The 20,894-nt window shown below is 37.9% G+C and overlaps 1 protein-coding gene across 3 annotated transcripts in view; it reads left to right on the top strand.

The window, feature by feature from the left end:
• The window catches only part of GLRB (glycine receptor beta), a 102,022-nt gene that overhangs the window by 78,084 nt on the left and 3,044 nt on the right, over positions 1 to 20,894 (top strand). For all 3 annotated transcript variants that reach the window (XM_043566752.1, XM_043566762.1, XM_043566771.1), the window contains one exon: positions 3,170 to 3,468. In XM_043566752.1, the coding sequence (XP_043422687.1) occupies positions 3,170 to 3,468 (299 nt within the window). The remainder of the gene's footprint in view (positions 1 to 3,169; positions 3,469 to 20,894) is intronic.

Genomic DNA, 20,894 nt, shown 5'->3' with positions numbered 1-20,894 from the left:
AGTACTTGAATTGTTGCTAAAAGGGAATTTTTTTTTAAAAAGGAGTTTTTTTAACACGTAACTTTCAGTTGAAGTGTAAAAACATTAATAATTTAGGTTACAAGGCAGACCTCTAGCAGACCATGCATGCACACATTCTTTTTTATACTCTGATCATCTAGAACAGTGTTCAGGGATTATAAGGACCTCTTACAGAAATGTCAAAAAGGTTTTTTTGGATTCTCACATGATATTAATAATAGCTTTCCTTTTCGTATCCTTAGAGTAAAATGTTATGAAATGATAACATGCTAATATAATTTAGTAGTACTTCTAAATTAATTTTCATCTTATTAATCACAATTCCCCATGTATGAATTTGATAGTTTATTGCAGTATGAGATAAAAATTATTTGTAGTTTAGACAGGTATGTAAACACTTGCAGTTTACTCCTTGACCTCTACTGGTTCATGACATTTGTTATTATATTAGCATTATACTCTCTAGCTCCATCCTTCTTGCTGCAAATTGCAAGATTGGCATTGTTTTATGGCTGAGTAAAGTTACATTGTATGTATATGCACTTCATCTTTAACGATTCATCTATCGTTGAACACTTGGTAGGCTTTCGTATCTTGGCTATTGTAAATAATGCTGCAATAAACGTAGGGATGCATATATCTTTTCAAATTAGAATTTTCATTTTCTTTGGGTAGATGCCCAGTAGTGAAATTTCTTTTGATTGGTTTATAAATTATTAAAATTCAGACAAAATTTCACTATGCATTATTTAACAGTGAAGTAATTTTATTTGAAGACTATGTTAAGTGAATGATATAATACTTGTCCAAAGAAATATTATTTGCTTAGATTTCTTATTTTAGGATTAAAAAAGCAAATGGATATTTTCTAATTTTAATATGATTTCCTGAAGAGAAGGCATACAGTGATGTTCACATTTTTCTCCATTTCTATTCTTTCATCTCTGAAATGATAAAAATCTTAATAGAATTGACCATCATGGTTTCTAACTTAATATCTGGAATTATAAATGCCTCCCTCCTCTCCCCAGAAAACCCTTAATGCCATATTCTTCCTTTAAAAGGACAGTCCCTTCTCTGTTTCTTTGGTCTCCTTTCTTTGACATTCCAGCATCTTTTACTCACAAGGTTTTCTGCATTTTCAAAATGACCTCCATCTGAATAATATTGGCTAATCTTTTCTTTTACAACATTCTCAAGTGTATCATGCTCTTGTCATGGTCATCGGTTTTATGCTTCTTGGCCTTTCTCTAACCCACCTCAATGTTTTCATACCAAAGTCATTTCTTTCCTACGTCTCCTCTTCCCATCTTTCATGGGTATTCTTCCAGTTATTCCATTCTTCAGAGCTTTGTCTCAATCTTTTCCTTCTTCCTTTAATCAGTAACCAAGTCTTTTAAAATGTCTTGTCAAAATCCTTTTGCATCAGTTCTGTGCTTTGTTTCTGCAGCTACTATTTTTTTCCTTTCTTAGTCTGTTGTATATATCCCTACCAGAATAATGTTACTCAGCATTCTTTTGGTAATGTCATTTCTCTTCCCCAAATTTAAAGTTTCTTAATATTTTCTACCAGGTATGGTAAATTCATTATAGGGCTTTCAGGACCCTTAAAATCTGCCATTATTCTCCATTTTCTCATGAAGTTTCTGATATATCAGGAAATTTTCAGGTATATTACTGAGTTTACAACAGTTTGATATATCTATCCTGTGTTATTGATGAAAGTGAAATGCTATGGAAACAGAGAATGGTGTGTCAATATATTCTATTTCAAGGAATTAAGTAAGGTTGTTTTTGATTGCTAGATTGACATACAGCATTTGATTAAAAATAGAAAAATTGACTTGGAAATATGACTTGTTAAATTAATGCCCATAGGTATAACTAATTGCAGTTTCGGGCAACACGTGATAAGATCTTGGTTTTTATGTTAGTTTCCACTTCCAGGTTAGAAACATTAAGACCTATATTAACTTTTAAGATGTAGTCTCTATTAATTAGTTCTTAGTTTTCCTCAGGACCAAGGGTAATTAATATAACTGTCAAGTCTTTACATTCTAAGTAATATTGTTTCTATCTGCAGAAGTTACTATATTTTGCTAGAAACCTTTCTTTCTAGTAGAGAATCTCGTAGCTCTTCAATACTCACAAAAAAGAGCCGAACAAACTTGACCCCTCTCAGGAGACTTTAAAACAGTGCAACTGATGGAATATATTTTTCAGTGTTTTAACTGATTATTAATACTAATATAGTGCTTACCATACTTCCAAGGCGAGAGACAAGAACACCAAGTATATCTTTGTTAGGTTGATCTATTTGTTAATTCTCTGTGGTGGTCAAATCTAAGAATAAAAAGTGCATTTGGCCCCATAAGTGCATATCCTAGGCAAACCTGTTTTCTACATTACTTAATGTGAGCCTCCTTTGACATCATAGAAGACTTTTTCTGACACAGGGTGTCACTGGTAGTCAGTGGGAATGTGGCAAGTGCAAAGAAAAGGAGGGATATAAATTATTGCAATTTTCCTTTTGGATTTTACAATTATTTGGCTTAAATTGATATGTAACTAGTTAACCTTCCACAAATGGTTAATACAGATAGCAGAATATTACTCTTTCCTTGAAAAGCTGAAATCATTTGTTTCCCCTGAAATAATCAGGAATGCTCTATCTTTGTCTTTTCTATTAGATATTTTAAATTGTGAGCCTTATCAGAAAATTGCTTTATATGTTCTATTCTTGTTCAGACTTAGTTGTTCTTGGGGTAAAATGCAGTTCTGTGACTGTCTAAAATAAAGCTGAAAAATGAAATAACTCTAACTAGAGAGCTTTGTGGCTTCCTCCGAGATACTACAAAATAATTTCAGACATCTTTAATATTTAAACCAGATCTAAATTGTGTTTTTACATGTTGGCTTAAATTTCTATTTACTTTTAAATATTAAATATTTACAAACATCTCCAACTACATTAAATAATACTTGCATGAAAAGTATGTCAATATTATTTTTTTTCTACTCTTTGAGCTTGAAAGAGATCTGATGAGCATTGGGAGTTAACTGCAGAGGGATATCATCAAAAAGTAATGTTTGCAGAACATTTCACAGGGGTAAGAAGCAACTTTAACTGCTATTTCTATTTCTGTAGGTATCTTCTCAGTACTCAGCTTGGCCTCCGAGTGCACAACCCTTGCTGCTGAACTTCCCAAAGTATCCTACGTGAAGGCCCTTGATGTGTGGCTCATTGCTTGTCTTCTCTTTGGGTTTGCTTCTCTGGTGGAGTATGCTGTCGTGCAGGTGATGTTGAATAACCCCAAACGAGTCGAAGCAGAGAAAGCCAGAATTGCAAAGGCTGAGCAGGCAGATGGAAAAGGTGGAAATGTAAATGCTGCTAAAAAGAATACTGTGAATGGTACAGGGACTCCTGTTCACATTAGCACTTTGCAGGTAAGAATGACACTGGCGAAAGTATTTCCCCCATCTGCTCTGCAGTTCAGGAGAACGGTACTTTTCTGTGGGTGTGAAGCTTTGATAGAATTGGTGCTCCCTCATTCTTCTCTCACAGATAAAAAGGAACTGAAACACAGCGAACCTTTTTGTAAAAGAAATAAAAAATACTAAGGTCAAATACTAATTAATAAAAAGAAATCAACACCTTATCAACTTTCTAGAAGACTTTCCATGGAGTTTAATGAGATGTTTCTTCTTTGATGGGTACCATTGACTGTGGAGATAGTGTCAAAGCTACAGACCCTCCTGTTCTTTCTCACCTGATAAGCCTCAAAGGCCAGAGGATTGCTGGAAGCACTGACCTTTTGCCCACTTGGTAGATTTAGGGTAGCCCATGCTCTTGATAAAACCCCCTTCCTTTCCCTATCAAGTTAGAGAGCTCCACACAGAATATGGCCAGCAGGCTACTTACTTACGGGATGCCTGGCCCATGGGAAAACTATACCGTAGTCAGGGATCTGTCCAGCCCAGTGGTGAGTACTTGCAGCAGAATTGGACCTTGCCTTGTCACTTGATCATTGGTCTAAGTGTAATGGTCAGTGCCTTTAGATTCTGATAAATTCTGGATCAACAGGCTGTTTCATGAATTTAGGATAGGTTTCTACTTACCCCAAAGCTCCCCTGATTGATACCTTCTGTTTGGGATGACCAGTAAACCAGGAGGCTATTGCCATTGAGCTTATTAGCCTGGTACATTCCACAGGAGACTAATAGGTTCACACCATCTTACAACCTTGAAAATCTTGCCTTCTCTGCCTGTATTTTGGCCCAATATTACTCTTTCAGTTTGTTATCTACCATCACACCCCTTACCTAGAATGTTAGACAAGTATGCCAGGTGCATATTTGTAGATATGAAAAGTAAACTATTTTTGTGGTGCTGCCTGAAGCTATATTTTTTAGAAAATTTTAATTTCTTGTAAAGTCATTAAACTCATTTTCTGCATCTACAGCCAAGTCTCTGTAGTGTTAGTTGCTACCTTGTGGGAGGGTTTTTAAGGCCTTATGATTCTTTCATACCCTAACTCTCTTTATGATAAATAAAGCTAAACTGTTTGTTAATAAAGAACAATCATGACCTTAGAGAAGTCATATATTTGACATATCTTTTTCCATCCTTTTCCATCCAGCATGTCTAAATCATTATTTTTGAAGTGAGTTTCTTGTCGACAACATATATAGTTGATTTATGACTTTGGACCGCTCCACCACTCTCATGTTTTAATTGGTATGTTTAGATGATATGATTTAATCTAAGTAGTGATATGTTAGGACTTCAGTCTATTGTTTTATGTTTTCTTTTCTGCTTATCCCATTTTTTATCTCCCTCTTTTCTGTTTCTTGCTTTCATGAAGGTTACTTAAACATTTTTGAGAATGACATTTTGTGAGTTTTCTATATTGTGTTTGAAAGTGTGTCTCTTTATCCATCTTGTTTAGTGATTGTCCTAGGTACTAATTATATGTACATAACTTATCAAAGTCTGCTGGTGTCATTATTTTACCAGTTTGTGTGATGTGTAAAAATATTACATCCTTTAATGTCACTTTAACTTTCTATTTATGATAGACTTGTAAATATTTCTGAGAATCTAATTAGAAAGCATTCTACTTTTTATTTCACCATTGAATATACTTTAGGAAACTGCAAGGGAGAAGGAAAGCTTATTGCATTTATGCATATTTTTGCTCACCATGTTCTTTCTTTTACTCTGATATGTCTTTCATTGTTTACTTATAGAGAATTTCCTTTATTCAATATTTTGAGGAGCACTGCTGGTAACATATTCAGCTAGTTTTCCTTCATCTGAGAAAATCTTGATTTCCCCTTTATTTCTGAAGGATATTTTCACTGGGTATAAGATTCTAGGTTGACAATTCTTTTCTTTTAGCATGTAAAAATTATTGTGCCTCCTCCCTCCATCTGGCTTCCATGGCTCCTGATGAGAACTCCTCTTCATTCATATCGGTTTTCCCCTGAGGGTAAACTCATTTTTGTCTGGCTGCATTCAAGACTTCTTTTGGTCTTTATTATCCTTAAAGTCTGTGTTTTGGTGGGGATTTCTTTGGGTTTATCCTGTTTGGGATTTAGTCAGCTTATTTAAAAATGTAGGCTTATGTTTCTTGTCAAATTTGCAGTTTTTGACTGTTATTTTTTTTTGAGTACCCTTTGCAGACCCACCTTCTTTTTCCTGTCTTTCTGAGCCTCTGATGACGCAACTGTTAAATCCTTTGTTATAGTCCCACAGATCCCTGAGACTCTCTTCATTTTGTCTAGTCAATTTTTTTCTGTTTTGTTCAGATTGGATAATTTCTTTGGTTATATCTTTTAATTCACTGATTCTTTTTTCTGCCCCTTCCATTTTTTCTGATGAGCTTATCCACTGAGATTTATATTTTGCTGAATGTATTTTTTAGTTACAAAATTTCCATTTGGACTTTCTTTTGGCTGAGATTTTGTATTTCTTTGCTCAGTCTTTCTATTTGTCAGTGCTTTCAAACAAATGTTCATAATACCTGATTGAAATATATTTTTTTTTATCATCCATGTTTTAGAACCTCTCTCAGATGATTCTAACATTTTTCATTTTGGTGTTGTTATCTACAGACTCTGTTTTTTAAAAAATTCAATTTGAGATCTTCTCCAGTTCTTCGTATTATGAATGGTTTTCTATTGAAACCTGGACATTTTCATAGTTTGTTATGGACTATGAATCTTATTGAAACTTTCTGTGTTAGATGGCTTTCTCTGGCCCTGTCCTGCTGGGAGAAGGAAGGGTGCTGCTTCAGGACTTCAGTGGAAGTAGAAGTCCAGGGCTTGACACAGTATAGCTGGGGGCTCTTTATTGTTGCAGGGTGGGACTGCTAGTTTTTAATTACCCATGTGGTCTCCACTGATACACAGTGTGTGGGGGGGGGTGCCCTCATTACCACTTTGTGGTGATAAAATTCCTGCCCCTCAGCTAGGGCTCCTGTGACATCACCTCCAGTGTGGAAGAGGAGAAGCGGTCTGTTTCTGCTGGGTAGGGGTGGAAGTCCATGCTGCCTGCACAGTCTCCTCTGATGCAATGGGGGAAGCAGGGCCTTGTTAGTGGTCTATGGAGATGGGAGTCCTCTCACCTTAATGGGTCTTCTCTGATACCACTGCGGTGGGAGTGTTGGGCACCTTGTTACAGCCTCTAAAGGTGGAAGACTCAGCTCCCCACTCAACCTTTGCTGGCATGGGTGGGGATGGGGTCACCTTTTTGTGTGTGGTGTTTGACTGGACCAGAGAGAACATTGTCTAAAAGTTTTTTTGTCTTGGGGCGCATGGATGGCTCAGTTGGTTGAGCGTCTGACTCTTGATTTCAGCTCAGGTCATGATCCCAGGGTCATGGAATCAAGCCCCACATTGGACTCTGTCCTGAGTGTGGAGCCTGCTTGAGATTCTCTCTCTCTACCTCTGCCCTTCTCCCTGGCATGCTTTCTCTCTAAAATTAAAAAAAATAAATAAAAATTAAAAAATAAAGTTTTTTGTCTTGCTAAGCTACTCTTTTCTTTGTCCTTTGGCTAGAGGAATTAGACTTTTATTGGAGCTATTTTTATCTGTACCAATTTCATTTTGAATTTCAGCTCCTTCAGCTTCAAATCTGGGATATATGAGGCGAAAAGGACACTCACCACCATGTTGTTCCATGTGTCTGAAGGTCCACAACTGGAGAATGGTTGTTTCTCCACTGTTCACAGTCTTCTTAGGTTTGTTTTATATAACGTCCAGTATATGTCTACTATATCTTCCCGGGAGCAGAGTTCCCCAATACTCTTTTCAAGTCTCCCAGCATCCTCACTGAACCTGTAGCCTGGCTGCCACACCCTAGTGATTAGACATGTCACTGAGCTACTCTTAACACTTCAGTTATGTGACAGCTGCTCTACCTATTGGACTGTTTCAGACTTACTGCATTCATGCACCAGGAACACACCTTTTCAGAGAAATATTGGTTCTTTCCCCCAGTATTTTACTTTTACTTTCTGTTATGACCCAAACCACCAAATAGTACCTTGGAAGAGCTCATGGCTGGTTAAGGGTGCTTCAGAACATTAAAAAAACCCAAAAAACCAAAAAAAACAAAAAAACTGGTATTTGAAGCATGCTAGCTCCTTGTGAGGAAGTTTGTTTTTCCTTCTAAACATACTTATTTCCCCATTCCAGAAATGGAAGGAGGAATACTTGAGCCCCCTTTTTTATATGGACATGTCACTATATGGACTCCTTAAATATGTGGCCCTAGCTATCAGTCCCCCAATTTATATCTCCTAGTCTTTTACCACTTTCTCATTTTTCCTACCTCCTAATCCCCCTACCCACTAACTTGAACTCTGGTTAAGTGATCTAGAGAAGAAAACAAAGACGTTCTATGGAATGGGTGCTTGATTTTCAGTAGTGCCACAATCAGCTCCATTTTATGGTATGTCACGGGGTCTGGATAATTGCAGAAATTATCTAGTAATAGGGAACACCAATGTGCAAGGAATTTGGAATCTTAATATATTCGATGCAGTGGGATTGATACAAGAGATTCATTGGAAGCAGATTTTCAGAGTACTATAGAACATATCAAAATTATTTGTGAAAATAGATACAAAGGATAAATAGGATCTAGAACATTAGGCTGAATTATTTATTTTTTATCAAAGAATAATTGCTATACAATATTGAATTAGTTTCATATGTACAACATAATGATTTGATACTTATATACACTAGGAAATGTTCAGTGCGGTAAGATTTGTCACCATCTCTCACCTTACAAAATTGTTACAAAATTATTGACTTTATTCCCTATGCTGAAATTTACCTGCAGTGTCTCACTTATTTTTATAAATAGAAGATTGTGTCTTTTAATTCCTTTTACCTATTTCATCCATCCTCCTGCCCCCCTCCTCCAACAACCATCAGTTTGTTCTCTGTATCTATGAGTCTATTTGTTTCGTTTTGTTTGCTTGTTTGTTTTGCTTTTAACTCCAAATGTAAGTGAAATCATACAGTATTTACCTTTTACTGACTTATTTCACTTAGCATAATACTCTCTAGGTCTCCCAATGTGGTCACAAATGACAAGATTTCATTCTTTCTTGTGGTTGAGTAATACTCCATTGTATGTATTTACCACATCTTCTTTATCCATTCATCTATCAGTGGACACCTAGGTGCTTCTATACCTTGGCTATTGTAAATAATGCTGCAATTGACATTGGGGTACATATGTCTTTTTGAATTAGTGTTTTCATTTTCTTCAGATAAATACCCAGGAGCAGAATTGCAGGATGAAATGGTGGCTCTCTTTTTAATTTTTTTTGGGAACCTCCACACTACTTTCCAGTTTACATTTCCACCAATAGTGCACAAGGATTGCCTTCTGTGTACATCCTCACCAACACTTGTTACTTATTATCTTTTTGATAGTAGCCATTCTGACTGATGTTGTATGATAACTCATTGTGTTTTTGATTTGCATTTTCCTGATTGTTAGTGATGTGGAGCATCTTTTCATGTGCCTGCTGATTATCTGCATATATTCTTTGGAAAAGTATCTATTCAGGTCATCTGCCCAGGTTTTAACTGGATTGTTTTATTTTGTTTTATTTTTTTTTATGAAATTTATTGACAAATTGGTTTCCATACAACACCCAGTGCTCATCCCAAAAGGTGCCCTCCTCAATACCCATCACCCACCCTCTCCTCCCTCCCACCCCCCATCAACCCTCAGTTTGTTCTCAGTTTTTAACAGTCTCTTATGCTTTGGCTCTCTCCCATTCTAACCTCTTTTTTTTTTTCCTTCCCCTCCCCCATGGGTTCCTGTTAAGTTTCTCAGGATCCACATAAGAGTGAAACCATATGGTATCTGTCTTTCTCTGTATGGCTTATTTCACTTAGCATCACACTCTCCAGTTCCATCCACGTTGCTACAAAAGGCCATATTTCATTTTTTCTCATTGCCACGTAATATTCCATTGTGTATATAAACCACAATTTCTTTATCCATTCATCAGTTGATGGACATTTAGGCTCTTTCCATAATTTGGCTATTGTTGAGAGTGCTGCTATGAACATTGGGGTACAAGTGGCCCTATGCATCAGTACTCCTGTATCCCTTGGATAAATTCCTAGCAGTGCTATTGCTGGGTCATAGGGTAGGTCTATTTTTAATTTTCTGAGGAACCTCCATACTGCTTTCCAGAGCGGCTGCACCAATTTGCATTGCCACCAACAGTGCAAGAGGGTTCCCGTTTCTCCACATCCTCTCCAGCATCTATAGTCTCCTGATTTGTTCATTTTGGCCACGCTGACTGGCCTGAGGTGATACCTGAGTGTGGTTTTGATTTGTATTTCCCTGATAAAGAGCAACGTTGAACATCTTTTCATGTGCCTGTTGGCCATCCGGATGTCTTCTTTAGAGAAGTGTCTATTCATGTTCTCTGCCCATTTCTTCACTGGGTTATTTGTTTTTCGGGTGTGGAGTTTGGTGAGCTCTTTATAGATTTTGGATACTAGCCCTTTGTCCGATAGGTCATTTGCGAATATCTTTTCCCATTCCGTTGGTTGCCTTTTAGTTTTGTTGGTTGTTCCCTTTGCTGTGCAAAAGCTTTTTATCTTCATAAGGTCCCAGTAATTCACTTTTGCTTTTAATTCCCTTGCCTTTGGGGATGTGTCGAGTAAGAGATTGCTACGGCTGAGGTCAGAGAGGTCTTTTCCTGCTTTCTCCTCTAAGGTTTTGATGGTTTCCTGTCTCACATTTAGGTCCTTTATCCATTTTGAGTTTATTTTTGTGAATGGTGTGAGAAAGTGGTCTAGTTTCAACCTTCTGCATGTTGCTGTCCAGTTCTCCCAGCACCATTTGTTAAAGAGGCTGTCTTTTTTCCATTGGATGTTCTTTCCTGCTTTGTCAAAGATGAGTTGGCCATACGTTTGTGGGTCTAGTTCTGGGGTTTCTATTCTATTCCATTGGTCTATGTGTCTGTTTTGGTGCCAATACCATGCTGTCTTGATGATGACAGCTTTGTAGTAGAGGCTAAAGTCTGGGATTGTGATGCCTCCTGCTTTGGTCTTCTTCTTCAAAATTCCTTTGGCTATTCGGGGCCTTTTGTGGTTCCATATGAATTTTAGGATTGCTTGTTCTAGTTTCGAGAAGAATGCTGGTGCCATTTTGATTGGGATTGCATTGAATGTGTAGATAGCTTTGGGTAGTATTGACATTTTGACAATATTTATTTTTCCAATCCATGAGCAGGGAATGTCTTTCCATTTCTTTAAATCTTCTTCAATTTCCTTCATAAGCTTTCTTTAGTTTTCAGCATACAGATCCTTTACATCTTTGGTTAGATTTATTCCTAGGTATTTTATGCTTCTTGGTGCAATTGTGAATGGGCTCAGTTTCTTTATTTGTCTTTCTGTTGCTTCATTATTAATGTATAAGAATGCAACTGATTTCTGTACATTGATTTTGTATCCTGCAACTTTGCTGAATTCCTGTATCAGTTCTAGCAGACTTTTGGTGGAGTCTATCGGATTTTCCACGTATAATATCATGTCATCTGCAAAAAGCGAAAGCTTGACTTCATCTTTGCCAATTTGGATGCCTTTGATTTCCTTTTGTTGTCTGATTGGTGATGCTAGAACTTCCAGCACTATGTTAAACAGCAGCGGTGAGAGTGGGCATCCTTGTCGTGTTCCTGATCTCAGGGAAAAAGCTCTCAGTTTTTCCCCGTTGAGGATGATGTTAGCTGTGGGCTTTTCATAAATGGCTTTTATGATCTGTAAGTATGTTCCTTCTATCCCGACTTTCTCAAGGGTTTTTATTAAGAAAGGGTGCTGGATTTTGTCGAAGGCCTTTTCTGCATCGATTGACAGGATCATATGGTTCTTCTCTTTTTTTTTGTTAACGTGATGTATCACGTTGATTGATTTGCGAATGTTGAACCAGCCCTGCATCCCAGGAATGAATCCCACTTGATCATGGTGAATCATTCTTTTTATATGCCGTTGAATTCGATTTGCTAGTATCTTATTGAGAATTTTTGCATCCATATTCATCAGGGATATTGGCCTGTAGTTCTCTTTTTTTACTGGGTCTCTGTCTGGTTTAGGAATCAAAGTAATACTGGCTTCATAGAATGAGTCTGGAAGTTTTCCTTCCCTTTCTATTTCTTGGAATAGCTTGAGAAGGATAGGTATTATCTCTGCTTTAAACGTCTGGTAGAATTCCCCTGGGAAGCCATCTGGTCATGGACTCTTATTTGTTGGGAGATTTTTGATAACTGATTCAATTTCTTCGCTGGTTATGGGTCTGTTCAAGCTTTCTATTTCCTCCTGATTGAGTTTTGGAAGAGTGTGGGTGTTCAGGAATTTGTCCATTTCTTCCAGGTTGTCCAATTTGTTGGCATATAATTTTTCATAGTATTCCCTGATAATTGTTTGTATCTCTGAGGGATTGGTTGTAATAATTCCATTTTCATTCATGATTTTATCTATTTGGGTCATCTCCCTTTTCTTTTTGAGAAGCCTGGCTAGAGGTTTGTCAATTTTGTTTATTTTTTCAAAAAACCAACTCTTGGTTTCGTTGATCTGCTCTACAGTTTTTTTAGATTCTATATTGTTTATTTCTGCTCTGATCTTTATTATTTCTCTTCTTCTGCTGGGTTTAGGCTGCCTTTGCTGTTCTGCTTCTAGTTCCTTTGGGTGTGCTGTTAGATTTTGTATTTGGGATTTTTCTTGTTTCTTGAGATAGGCCTGGATTGCAATGTATTTTTCTCTCAGGACTGCCTTTGCTGCGTCCCAAAGCGTTTGGATTGTTGTATTTTCATTTTCGTTTGTTTCCATATATTTTTTAATTTCTTCTCTAATTGCCTGGTTGACCCACTCATTCGTTAGTAGGGTGTTCTTTAACCTCCATGCTTTTGGAGGTTTTCCAGACTTTTTTCTGTGGTTGATTTCAAGCTTCATAGCATTGTGGTCTGAAAGTAAGCATAGTATAATTTCAATTCTTGTAAACTTATGAAGGGCTGTTTTGTGACCCAGTATATGATCTATCTTGGAGAATGTTCCATGTGCACTCGAGAAGAAAGTATATTCTGTTGCTTTGGGATGTAGAGTTCTAAATATATCTGTCAAGTCCATCTGATCCAATGTCTCATTCAGGGCCCTTGTTTCTTTATTGACCATGTGTCTAGATGATCTATCCATTTCTGTAAGTGGGGTGTTAAAGTCCCCTGCAATTACCACATTCTTCTCAATAAGGTTGCTTATGTTTATGAGTAATTGTTTTATATATTTGGGGGCTCCGGTATTCGGCGCATAGACATTTATAATTGTTAGCTCTTCCTGATAGATAGACCCTGTAACTATTATATAATGTCCTTCTTCATCTCTTGTTACAGCCTTTAATTTAAAGTCTAGTTTGTCTGATATAAGTATGGCTGCTCCAGCTTTCTTTTGGCTTCCAGTAGCATGTTAAATAGTTCTCCATCCCCTCACTCTCAATCTAAAGGTGTCCTCAGCTCTAAAATGAGTCTCTTGTAGACAGCAAATAGATGGGTCTTGTTTTTTTATCCATTCTGATACCCTATGTCTTTTGGTTGGCACATTTAATCCATTTACATTCAGTGTTATTATAGAAAGATACAGGTTTAGAGTCATTGTGATGTCTGTATGTTTTATGCTTGTAGTGATGTCTCTGGGACTTTGTCTCACAGGGTCCCCCTTAGGATCTCTTGTAGGGCTGGTTTAGTGGTGACAAATTCCTTCAGTTTTTGTTTGTTTGGGAAGACCTTTATCTCTCCTTCTATTCTAAATGACAGACTTGCTGGATAAAGGATTCTTGGCTGCATATTTTTTCTGTCTAGCACCCTGAAAATCTCCTGCCAATTCTTTCTGGCCTGCCAAGTTTCAAAAGAGAGATCAGTCACGAGTCTTATAGGTCTCCCTTTATATGTGAGGGCACGTTTACCCCTTGCTGCTTTCAGAATTTTCTCTTTATCCTTGTATTTTGCCAGTTTCACTATGATATGTCATGCAGAAGATCGATTCAAGTTACGTCTGAAGGGAGTTCTCTGTGCCTCTTGGATTTCAATGCCTTTTTCCTTCCCCAGTTCAGGGAAGTTCTCAGCTATGATTTCTTCAAGTACCCCTTCAGCACCTTTCCCTCTCTCTTCCTCCTCTGGGATACCAATTATGCGTATATTATTTCTTTTTAGTGTATCACTTAGTTCTCTAATTTTCCCCTCATACTCCTGGATTTTTTTATCTCTCTTTTTCTCAGCTTCCTCTTTTTCCATAACTTTATCTTCTAGTTCACCTATTCTCTCCTCTGCCTCTTCAAGCCGAGCTGTGGTGGTTTCCATTTTGTTATGCATTTCGTTTAAAGCATTTTTCAGCTCCTCGTGACTGTTCCTTAGTCCCTTGATCTCTGTAGCAAGAGATTCTCTGCTGTCCTGTATACTGTTTTCAAGCCCAGCAATTAATTTTATGACTATTATTCTAAATTCACTTTCTGTTATGTTATTTAAGTCCTTTTTGATCAGCTCATTAGCTGTTGTTATTTCCTGGAGATTCTTCTGAGGGGAATTCTTCCGCTTGGTCATTTTGGATAGTCTCTGGCGTGGTGAGGACCTGCAGGGCACTTCCCCTGTGCTGTGGTGTATAACTGGAGTTGGTGGGCGGGGCCGCAGTCCGACCTGATGTCTGCCCCCAGCCCACCCCTGGGGCCACAGTCAGACTGGTGTGTGCCTTCTCTTCCCCTCTCCTAGGGGCGGGATTCACTGTGGGGTGGTGTGGCTCGTCTGGGCTACTTGCACCCTGCCAGGCTTGTGATGCTGGGGATCTGGCGTATTAGCTGGGGTGGGTAGGCAAGGTGCTCGGGGGCAGGAGGGGCAGGCTTAGATCGCTTCTCCTTAGGTGATCCACTTCAGGAGGGGCCCTGTGGCAGCGGGAGGGAGTCAGATCCGCTGCCGGAGGTTTGGCTCCGCAGAAGCGCAGAGTTGGGTGTTTGCGCTGAGCGAGCAAGTTCCCTGGCAGGAACCGGTTCTCTTTGGGATTTTGGCTGGGGGATGGGCGGGGGAGATGGCGCTGGCGAGCGCCTTTGTTCCCCACCAAACTGAGCTCTGTTGTCAGGGGGCTCAGCAGCTCTCCCTCCCTTTGTCCTCCAGCCTTCCCGCTTTCTGAGCAGAGCTGTTAACTTATGACCTCCCAGACGCTAAGTCGCGCTTGTTGTGGGAACACAGTCCGTCAGGCCCCTCCGCTTTTGCCAGCCAGACTCGGGGGCTCTGCTTGGCCGGCGAGCCGCCCCTCCGCCCCGGCTCCCTCCCGCCAGTCCGTGGAGCGCGCACCGCCTCGCCGCCCTTCCTACCCTCTTCCGTGGGCCTCTCGTCTGCGTTTGGCTCCAGCGACTCTGTTCTGCTAATCCTCTGGCGGTTTTCTGGGTTATTTAGGCAGGTGTAGATGGAATCTAAGTGATCAGCAGGATGTGCGGTGAGCCCAGCGTCCTCCTAAGCCGCCATCTTCTGTTTTATTTTGTTTTTGATATTGAGTTATATGAGTTCTAATGTGAATGTTAGCACATTTGATATTGTCCCAAAGATCCCTTAAATTATCCTACGTTTTAAAATCCTTTTTTCTTTTCGCGTTCAGTTTGGGTTATTTTCACTATCTTGTCCTCTAGATTGTTGATCTATTATTCTATATCATATAATCTGCTGTTTATTCTCTCTGATGTATTTATCATTTCTGTCATTGCATTCTTCAGCTCTGGTTGGTACCTTCTTATATTTTCCAGCTTTGTTAAAGTTCTCACTGTGTTCATCCTTTCTTCTCCTGAGTTTGATAGGCATTTTTATGACCATTACTATGAACTCTTTATCAAGTAGATTGCTTTGCTCCATTCATTTAGTTCTTTTTCTGAGGTTTTGTCTTGTTCTTTTATTTAGAACATATTCCTCTGTCTCTTCATTTGCCTGACTTTCTCTATATGTATTGGGTAGTTCAGATCCTTTTCCTGGTCTTGAAGAGTAACTTTATGTAGAAGTTCTCCTCTGGGGCCCAGAAGTGCAATTCCCCCTGGTCTCCAGAACAAGGTTGCCCCAGGAATGTCCCCTGTGTAGTCTGTGTGCACTCTCCTGTTGTGGTGGGGAAATGACTGCTGTGGGTACATGATAGGTGGGAGTGGCCCTGGACCAGCTGGCTGCGATGCCTGGCTGTCATTGTGCAGATGCACTGGTGGGTAGGGTTATTATGCTGTTGGCTGTAAGGCCTAGACAAGGCCCAGGCTTGTTTGACACTCTTGGTGGATCATGCCCTCTGACATTAGCAGTCTAAAGGGAAAATCCAAAATGGTGCTCCCCAGTGCCAAAATCAGTATGGCAGAACAAGATAGTAAAAATGGCTGCCTCCAGTGTCTCAGTTCCTGGGGAGAGAGAGGCCCAGCTTTCTCCTGCCTCTCTAGTGGGTGCATTAGTAAGGAGGCCTCCTTCACCTATAGATACGCACTTTTTGATCGTGTTTCTTGCACTGCTTTCCATGTCAAGTGAGCCAGCACATGAGCTTTTTAAAAGTGGGTTATTCTGTCACTATAGTTTCATAGTTTTCCTGAATATATGCCTTGTAACTTTCCAGAGTTGGGTATTTTGGGGGCTCCTCTCTCCTGTGTAGAATCTAAGGGGTAATGTGCCTTACATGGAGTTCCAATCTTTCACTCCTCAGGGTAAATAAACTTCTGTATCTTTGAGATCCCTCCGATCCATGGAGTGCTGCACCTCGGGTGTGTTTTTTTCCTTAGTGAGACAGTGTCTCTGCCTCTTCTACCCATTTTGTTCTTCCTTGTTGCAGAGGCTCTGTTCATCCAGCTTCTCAATCCCCTTCATTGCACTGCTTTCCATGTCACGTGAGTCAGCACCTGAGCTTCTCAATCCAGTTTCTCAATCCCCTTCAGAGGGAATTATTCCATATGCAGTTATGGATTTGTTCTGTCCATGGGAGAGGTGAGTTCAGGATCTTCTATGCCATCTTGAACTCTCCCCCAGAATTATATTATTTAAGTTTTAGTCTTCAGGCATTAAAATAATTTCCCAATGAAGAAAACTTCATCATATTTAAGAACTTCTGTATTTCAATTCTCTATGTTTGGGTTGCCAATAGAAATGCACGTGTCTTAATTCTGAACCTGCTACATTCTGAGTGATGCTTAGGGAGTTTAAAAGTTGGCCAGAAATTTTTATCTCCAGAAATAAATGTAAATTACTCTCATTGCTTACAGGCCAAATGCAATTTCTTTTTTAAAAAAAATTAATCTTTATTTATATAAGAGAGAGAGAGAGTGCAAGTGGGGGACAGGGACAGAGAGAGAGGGAGACAGGATCTGAAGCAGGCTCCAGGCTCTGAGCTGTCAGCACAGAGCCCAGTGCAGGGCTTGAACCCATGAACCGTGAGATCATGACCTGAGCCTAACATGGACGCTTAACCAACTGAGCCACCCAGGCGCCCCCAAATGCAATTTCTAAATCTAACATTGGACCTATGTAGTATTTGTACCCTGAGAAAGATTTCAGAATGTGAATGCATCCGAAAATAACTTAGCTTTATATATATATATATATATATATATATATATATATATATATCTCAAACTTAGAGCAAATGTGTAAGCTTGATAAATTCAATAAGATTGTTACACATTGACACATAAAAGTATGTAAAAAAGAAATTAAAAAATTGTTTCTTTTTTCATTGATGGTTTTGCTGTGAAAAATATAGTTTTTGGTTTCAAAATGCATCTGTTCCAGTGTATTTTGCTTTCAAATCACAAACTTTTGCTAAGTAATTTCAATGAAATTGTTAGCAAAACCCAACTTCGGCTGCTTGCCACTGGAAAGGTAATACTCAAAAGACAGGTGCTGGCTGGAAAGGAAAGATTGCTTTATTTAGGAGTCTGGCAACCTGGGGAGACAGCGGATTGGTGTCCAAGGACCATCTCCGAGGTTCCAGGTTAAGGAGCAGGGTTTTTAAAGGGTAATTCAGGGTAGGAGATTACATATATGTTGGTGAAAAGGGCAGGGAAACTTATGACTATTCATGAGGAAAGGTGGAATACACACATTGAGCAAACATACATGCAGCATACATCCCGTGTTCACTTTGGGGTGGGGACTTAACACCAGAGAAGGAAAAATGCAGCTCCTGGCGTCAGTCAGGAGGTTATTTTACGCCAAGGACAAGGGGCTATGGGCATGTTCCAAGAGCTGTCATAAACTGGAATGGGGTCTTAGGCTCATTATCTGTTAAGGAATGCAGGGCTTTGCTTGTTCATAGGCTGGAACTATATCAGTTGACCTTGAGTTCAAGTCTCTGTAGAAACAGCTAGTGGATTTGTTAGTGGGGTCTGAAAAGACACAATAGCTGATTAGGGAGAAACAATTCTCTAAAAAACAACCTTTAAACTTTCTGCTGGTTTCAGTCTCATTAACACTGTGGGGCATGGTTTCAAAATGATATGTCATTTATTTTTAGACAGCATAGGAATAGTAATTGGACACACAGTGAAATTTGGATTATAGGAAATTTTTGATGCTGATATTTAAAATAATACTGTCCTTGCTAAGAAAAGGGAAGATATAAAAAAATGTAAGAGCAATGATAGTTTAATCTAGCTTTTAACGTGTTTTTATAATTTTAGCTGCATACATAAATCTGTCATCATACATACATAATTTTCCAGGTAAATTTAGGACTTCCTCAACCATTACAATATTTTGTTTACTAATTTGTTCACTCGCACATTTCTTTCTTTTAATTCAGCAAAAACAGTGAGGACCTACTGTTGTTAATACCACCCTATTCTCAATGCCTAGTGTGTGCCGTGTACCATTCACAAGAAAGTTGTGAATGAAAGACAAAAATAGTATCCTTGCTTTTGGATTTGATTGAATTAAAAATAAAATCTACTGTTCATGCTTCAATGGGATAGTTGTTTCCTATGGTAATGTTAAATTTTTAAAAATAAGGAATGACTTAAATTTAGTAAAATATATAGAGATTATTCCCTTCTGAACGTATTTTCATCAACTGCAGAAGGTATCTTTATCACCACGAAATCATGCGTAAGTCTTCTGGTCAAGGAATATTGCATAAGGTTATTTGCTTTTAAATGTGTGACTCAAACTGAAAAGGACAACAAAGAAAATCTTAAAGGCTTCAGTTTGAAACATTAGTAAGTTATTCTCTGCATCATTTTTTTTTATTCCTGACAGTTTCATTATCATTTTTGCTACCTCATTTTTGCTACCAGTGATTTTCAAAAGTGACAAGTTTATATGATGAAATTACGACACATATTTATCTGAGAAAAATTGAGAAATTTTAGATTGGAGATTAATATAACTAAGATCACTTTTAATAATGTGTTATGTAGGGTTAGTATCTCATTTATAAGGAGTTTATTGAATCCCTCTTCATGTGATATTATAATTGCTTAAAACATTTTAATAAATTTATACTTTTATGTACATATTAGATATGATAATTATGTGTGGAGAGTATTAACTAAATAAAAAGTTATGTTTGTATAAAATCTCTGATGAATGGAAAAAGGGGAGAGCAGCCAACTTGTTAATGAATCATGACTTATTTAAGGAATCTGAGGACTTCTTATTTCTTTCTCAGTCGTGTCACATAATTAAAAAATATTTCTGTAGAAGAGGTTCTCTCCATCAGTACACACACACACACACACACACCTACTCTTTTCAAATAGAAGAATCTTCAACTATGTTTCTAAAAGAGGTTTTAATGAATAAAATGATTGAAGATTTAGTGTAACCAAATTGAAGCCCTTTGGAGTACTTTTCTATTTTATTATTTTAACATTGAAGAAATTATTCTTCTCTTACTGACATGTTTACTATATTTAAATAAACTCTCTGAATAAATATAACATCCTGTGTCACATTTTGAATAAACTGTGTAGGTAAAATTTTAAAATTATTAAAATTGCTAGCAGAATCTAAGAATATGTTTACGTAAATAAAACAGATTAGAAAATGTGAAGCATTTATGTGTGACTTAGGTTATAATATCATATAAATTTGATTACTTGTTTAGTTATTTATAGATACTAAAACTATACTTAGAGCTATGTAGGTGTCTATAAAATATGACTTAAAGTAAATGTATTTCTCATGTAAATATGCATCTCTTTCTTTGTGAAAAAGTAAAGTCACTGAGAAGAAACATGCTTCTTAAGTCTATTGGCAGAAGCCCGAATACTCCTTTGTTTTGATAAGTGGATTCTAAAGCACAGTTAGTGAATCTAAAACTTTAGATTTCTTAGAGAATTCTAAAGGGAGAAAGACTGGGATAGCTACAGAGTCCCAGATTTTGCAGATTACTCTGAGAGTCTGAGGATAGTGCACAGATTTGATATGTAGAGCCTGTTCTCAACCTCTGTTCCAGTGAAGGTAGTCATTTTACTCTTTACAAAAGTTCACTGGTACATACTGAGACCGACTCCTCAGATAGCACTGGAAAATTTGAGCTTTAAGTGCGGGCTTCCTTCTGGCACACTTACACGGAAGGTGTGTGAATGTGAATAAGATGAGTCTGTGTATGTGCGTGAGTCTGTCATGGTGGTGGAGCTTAAATGACAAACCGCTTGCTGAAAATGGCCTTTTGAAATTTCCAATTGGGAAATTTAAGTGGAAGGTCTAAAGGTAAATTTTATATATATAAAATCTATTTTCTATCATATATAATCATTATATTCATAATTCATAATATTCACATATACAATACTCATGTACGGTCAAATATTTATAATAGTCAAGTATATATATTCATGAATTTTATATATATATATATATATATATATATATATATATATATATATATGATTTCCCAAAGTCCTATTTAAATAATTTAGATTTTAGTTGCTACCTTTGCTGTCTTTCTCATTCACCAGCCCCTCTTTTTTGCCAGATATTGTCATAGACACAGTGCATAAATTGGTATGGACTAGACACTAGACCTGTGGTTGCTCCGTCAAAACCAGATACCTCATCAAGACACAATTACTCTTCTAAGCTCAGCTGAGATCTCACAATTGGCAAATTGTAACGGCACATTAGAAAAGCGGTGGGGATCCTCTTTCTTAAGGTTGGCTGCTGGTAGCTAAAACAAAGTCCCATCAAAGCAGGATGGAAATGTGTTTCCATTTGGGCTATTTAATAACAAACATTCTCTAAATATGTTAATATATTGGCACTCCATATCTTTTCTTTCTTGTGTATTTTTGTATAATTATGTTTATAGAAACGTATTTTTTAAACATTCTTACTCAATGG

Source organism: Prionailurus bengalensis, chromosome B1, assembly GCF_016509475.1.
Source record: "Prionailurus bengalensis isolate Pbe53 chromosome B1, Fcat_Pben_1.1_paternal_pri, whole genome shotgun sequence".
Taxonomy (NCBI): Eukaryota; Metazoa; Chordata; class Mammalia; order Carnivora; family Felidae; genus Prionailurus; species Prionailurus bengalensis.
The sequence above is the reverse complement of the archived record's forward strand: the minus strand, read 5'-3'. Positions and strand labels throughout refer to the sequence as shown.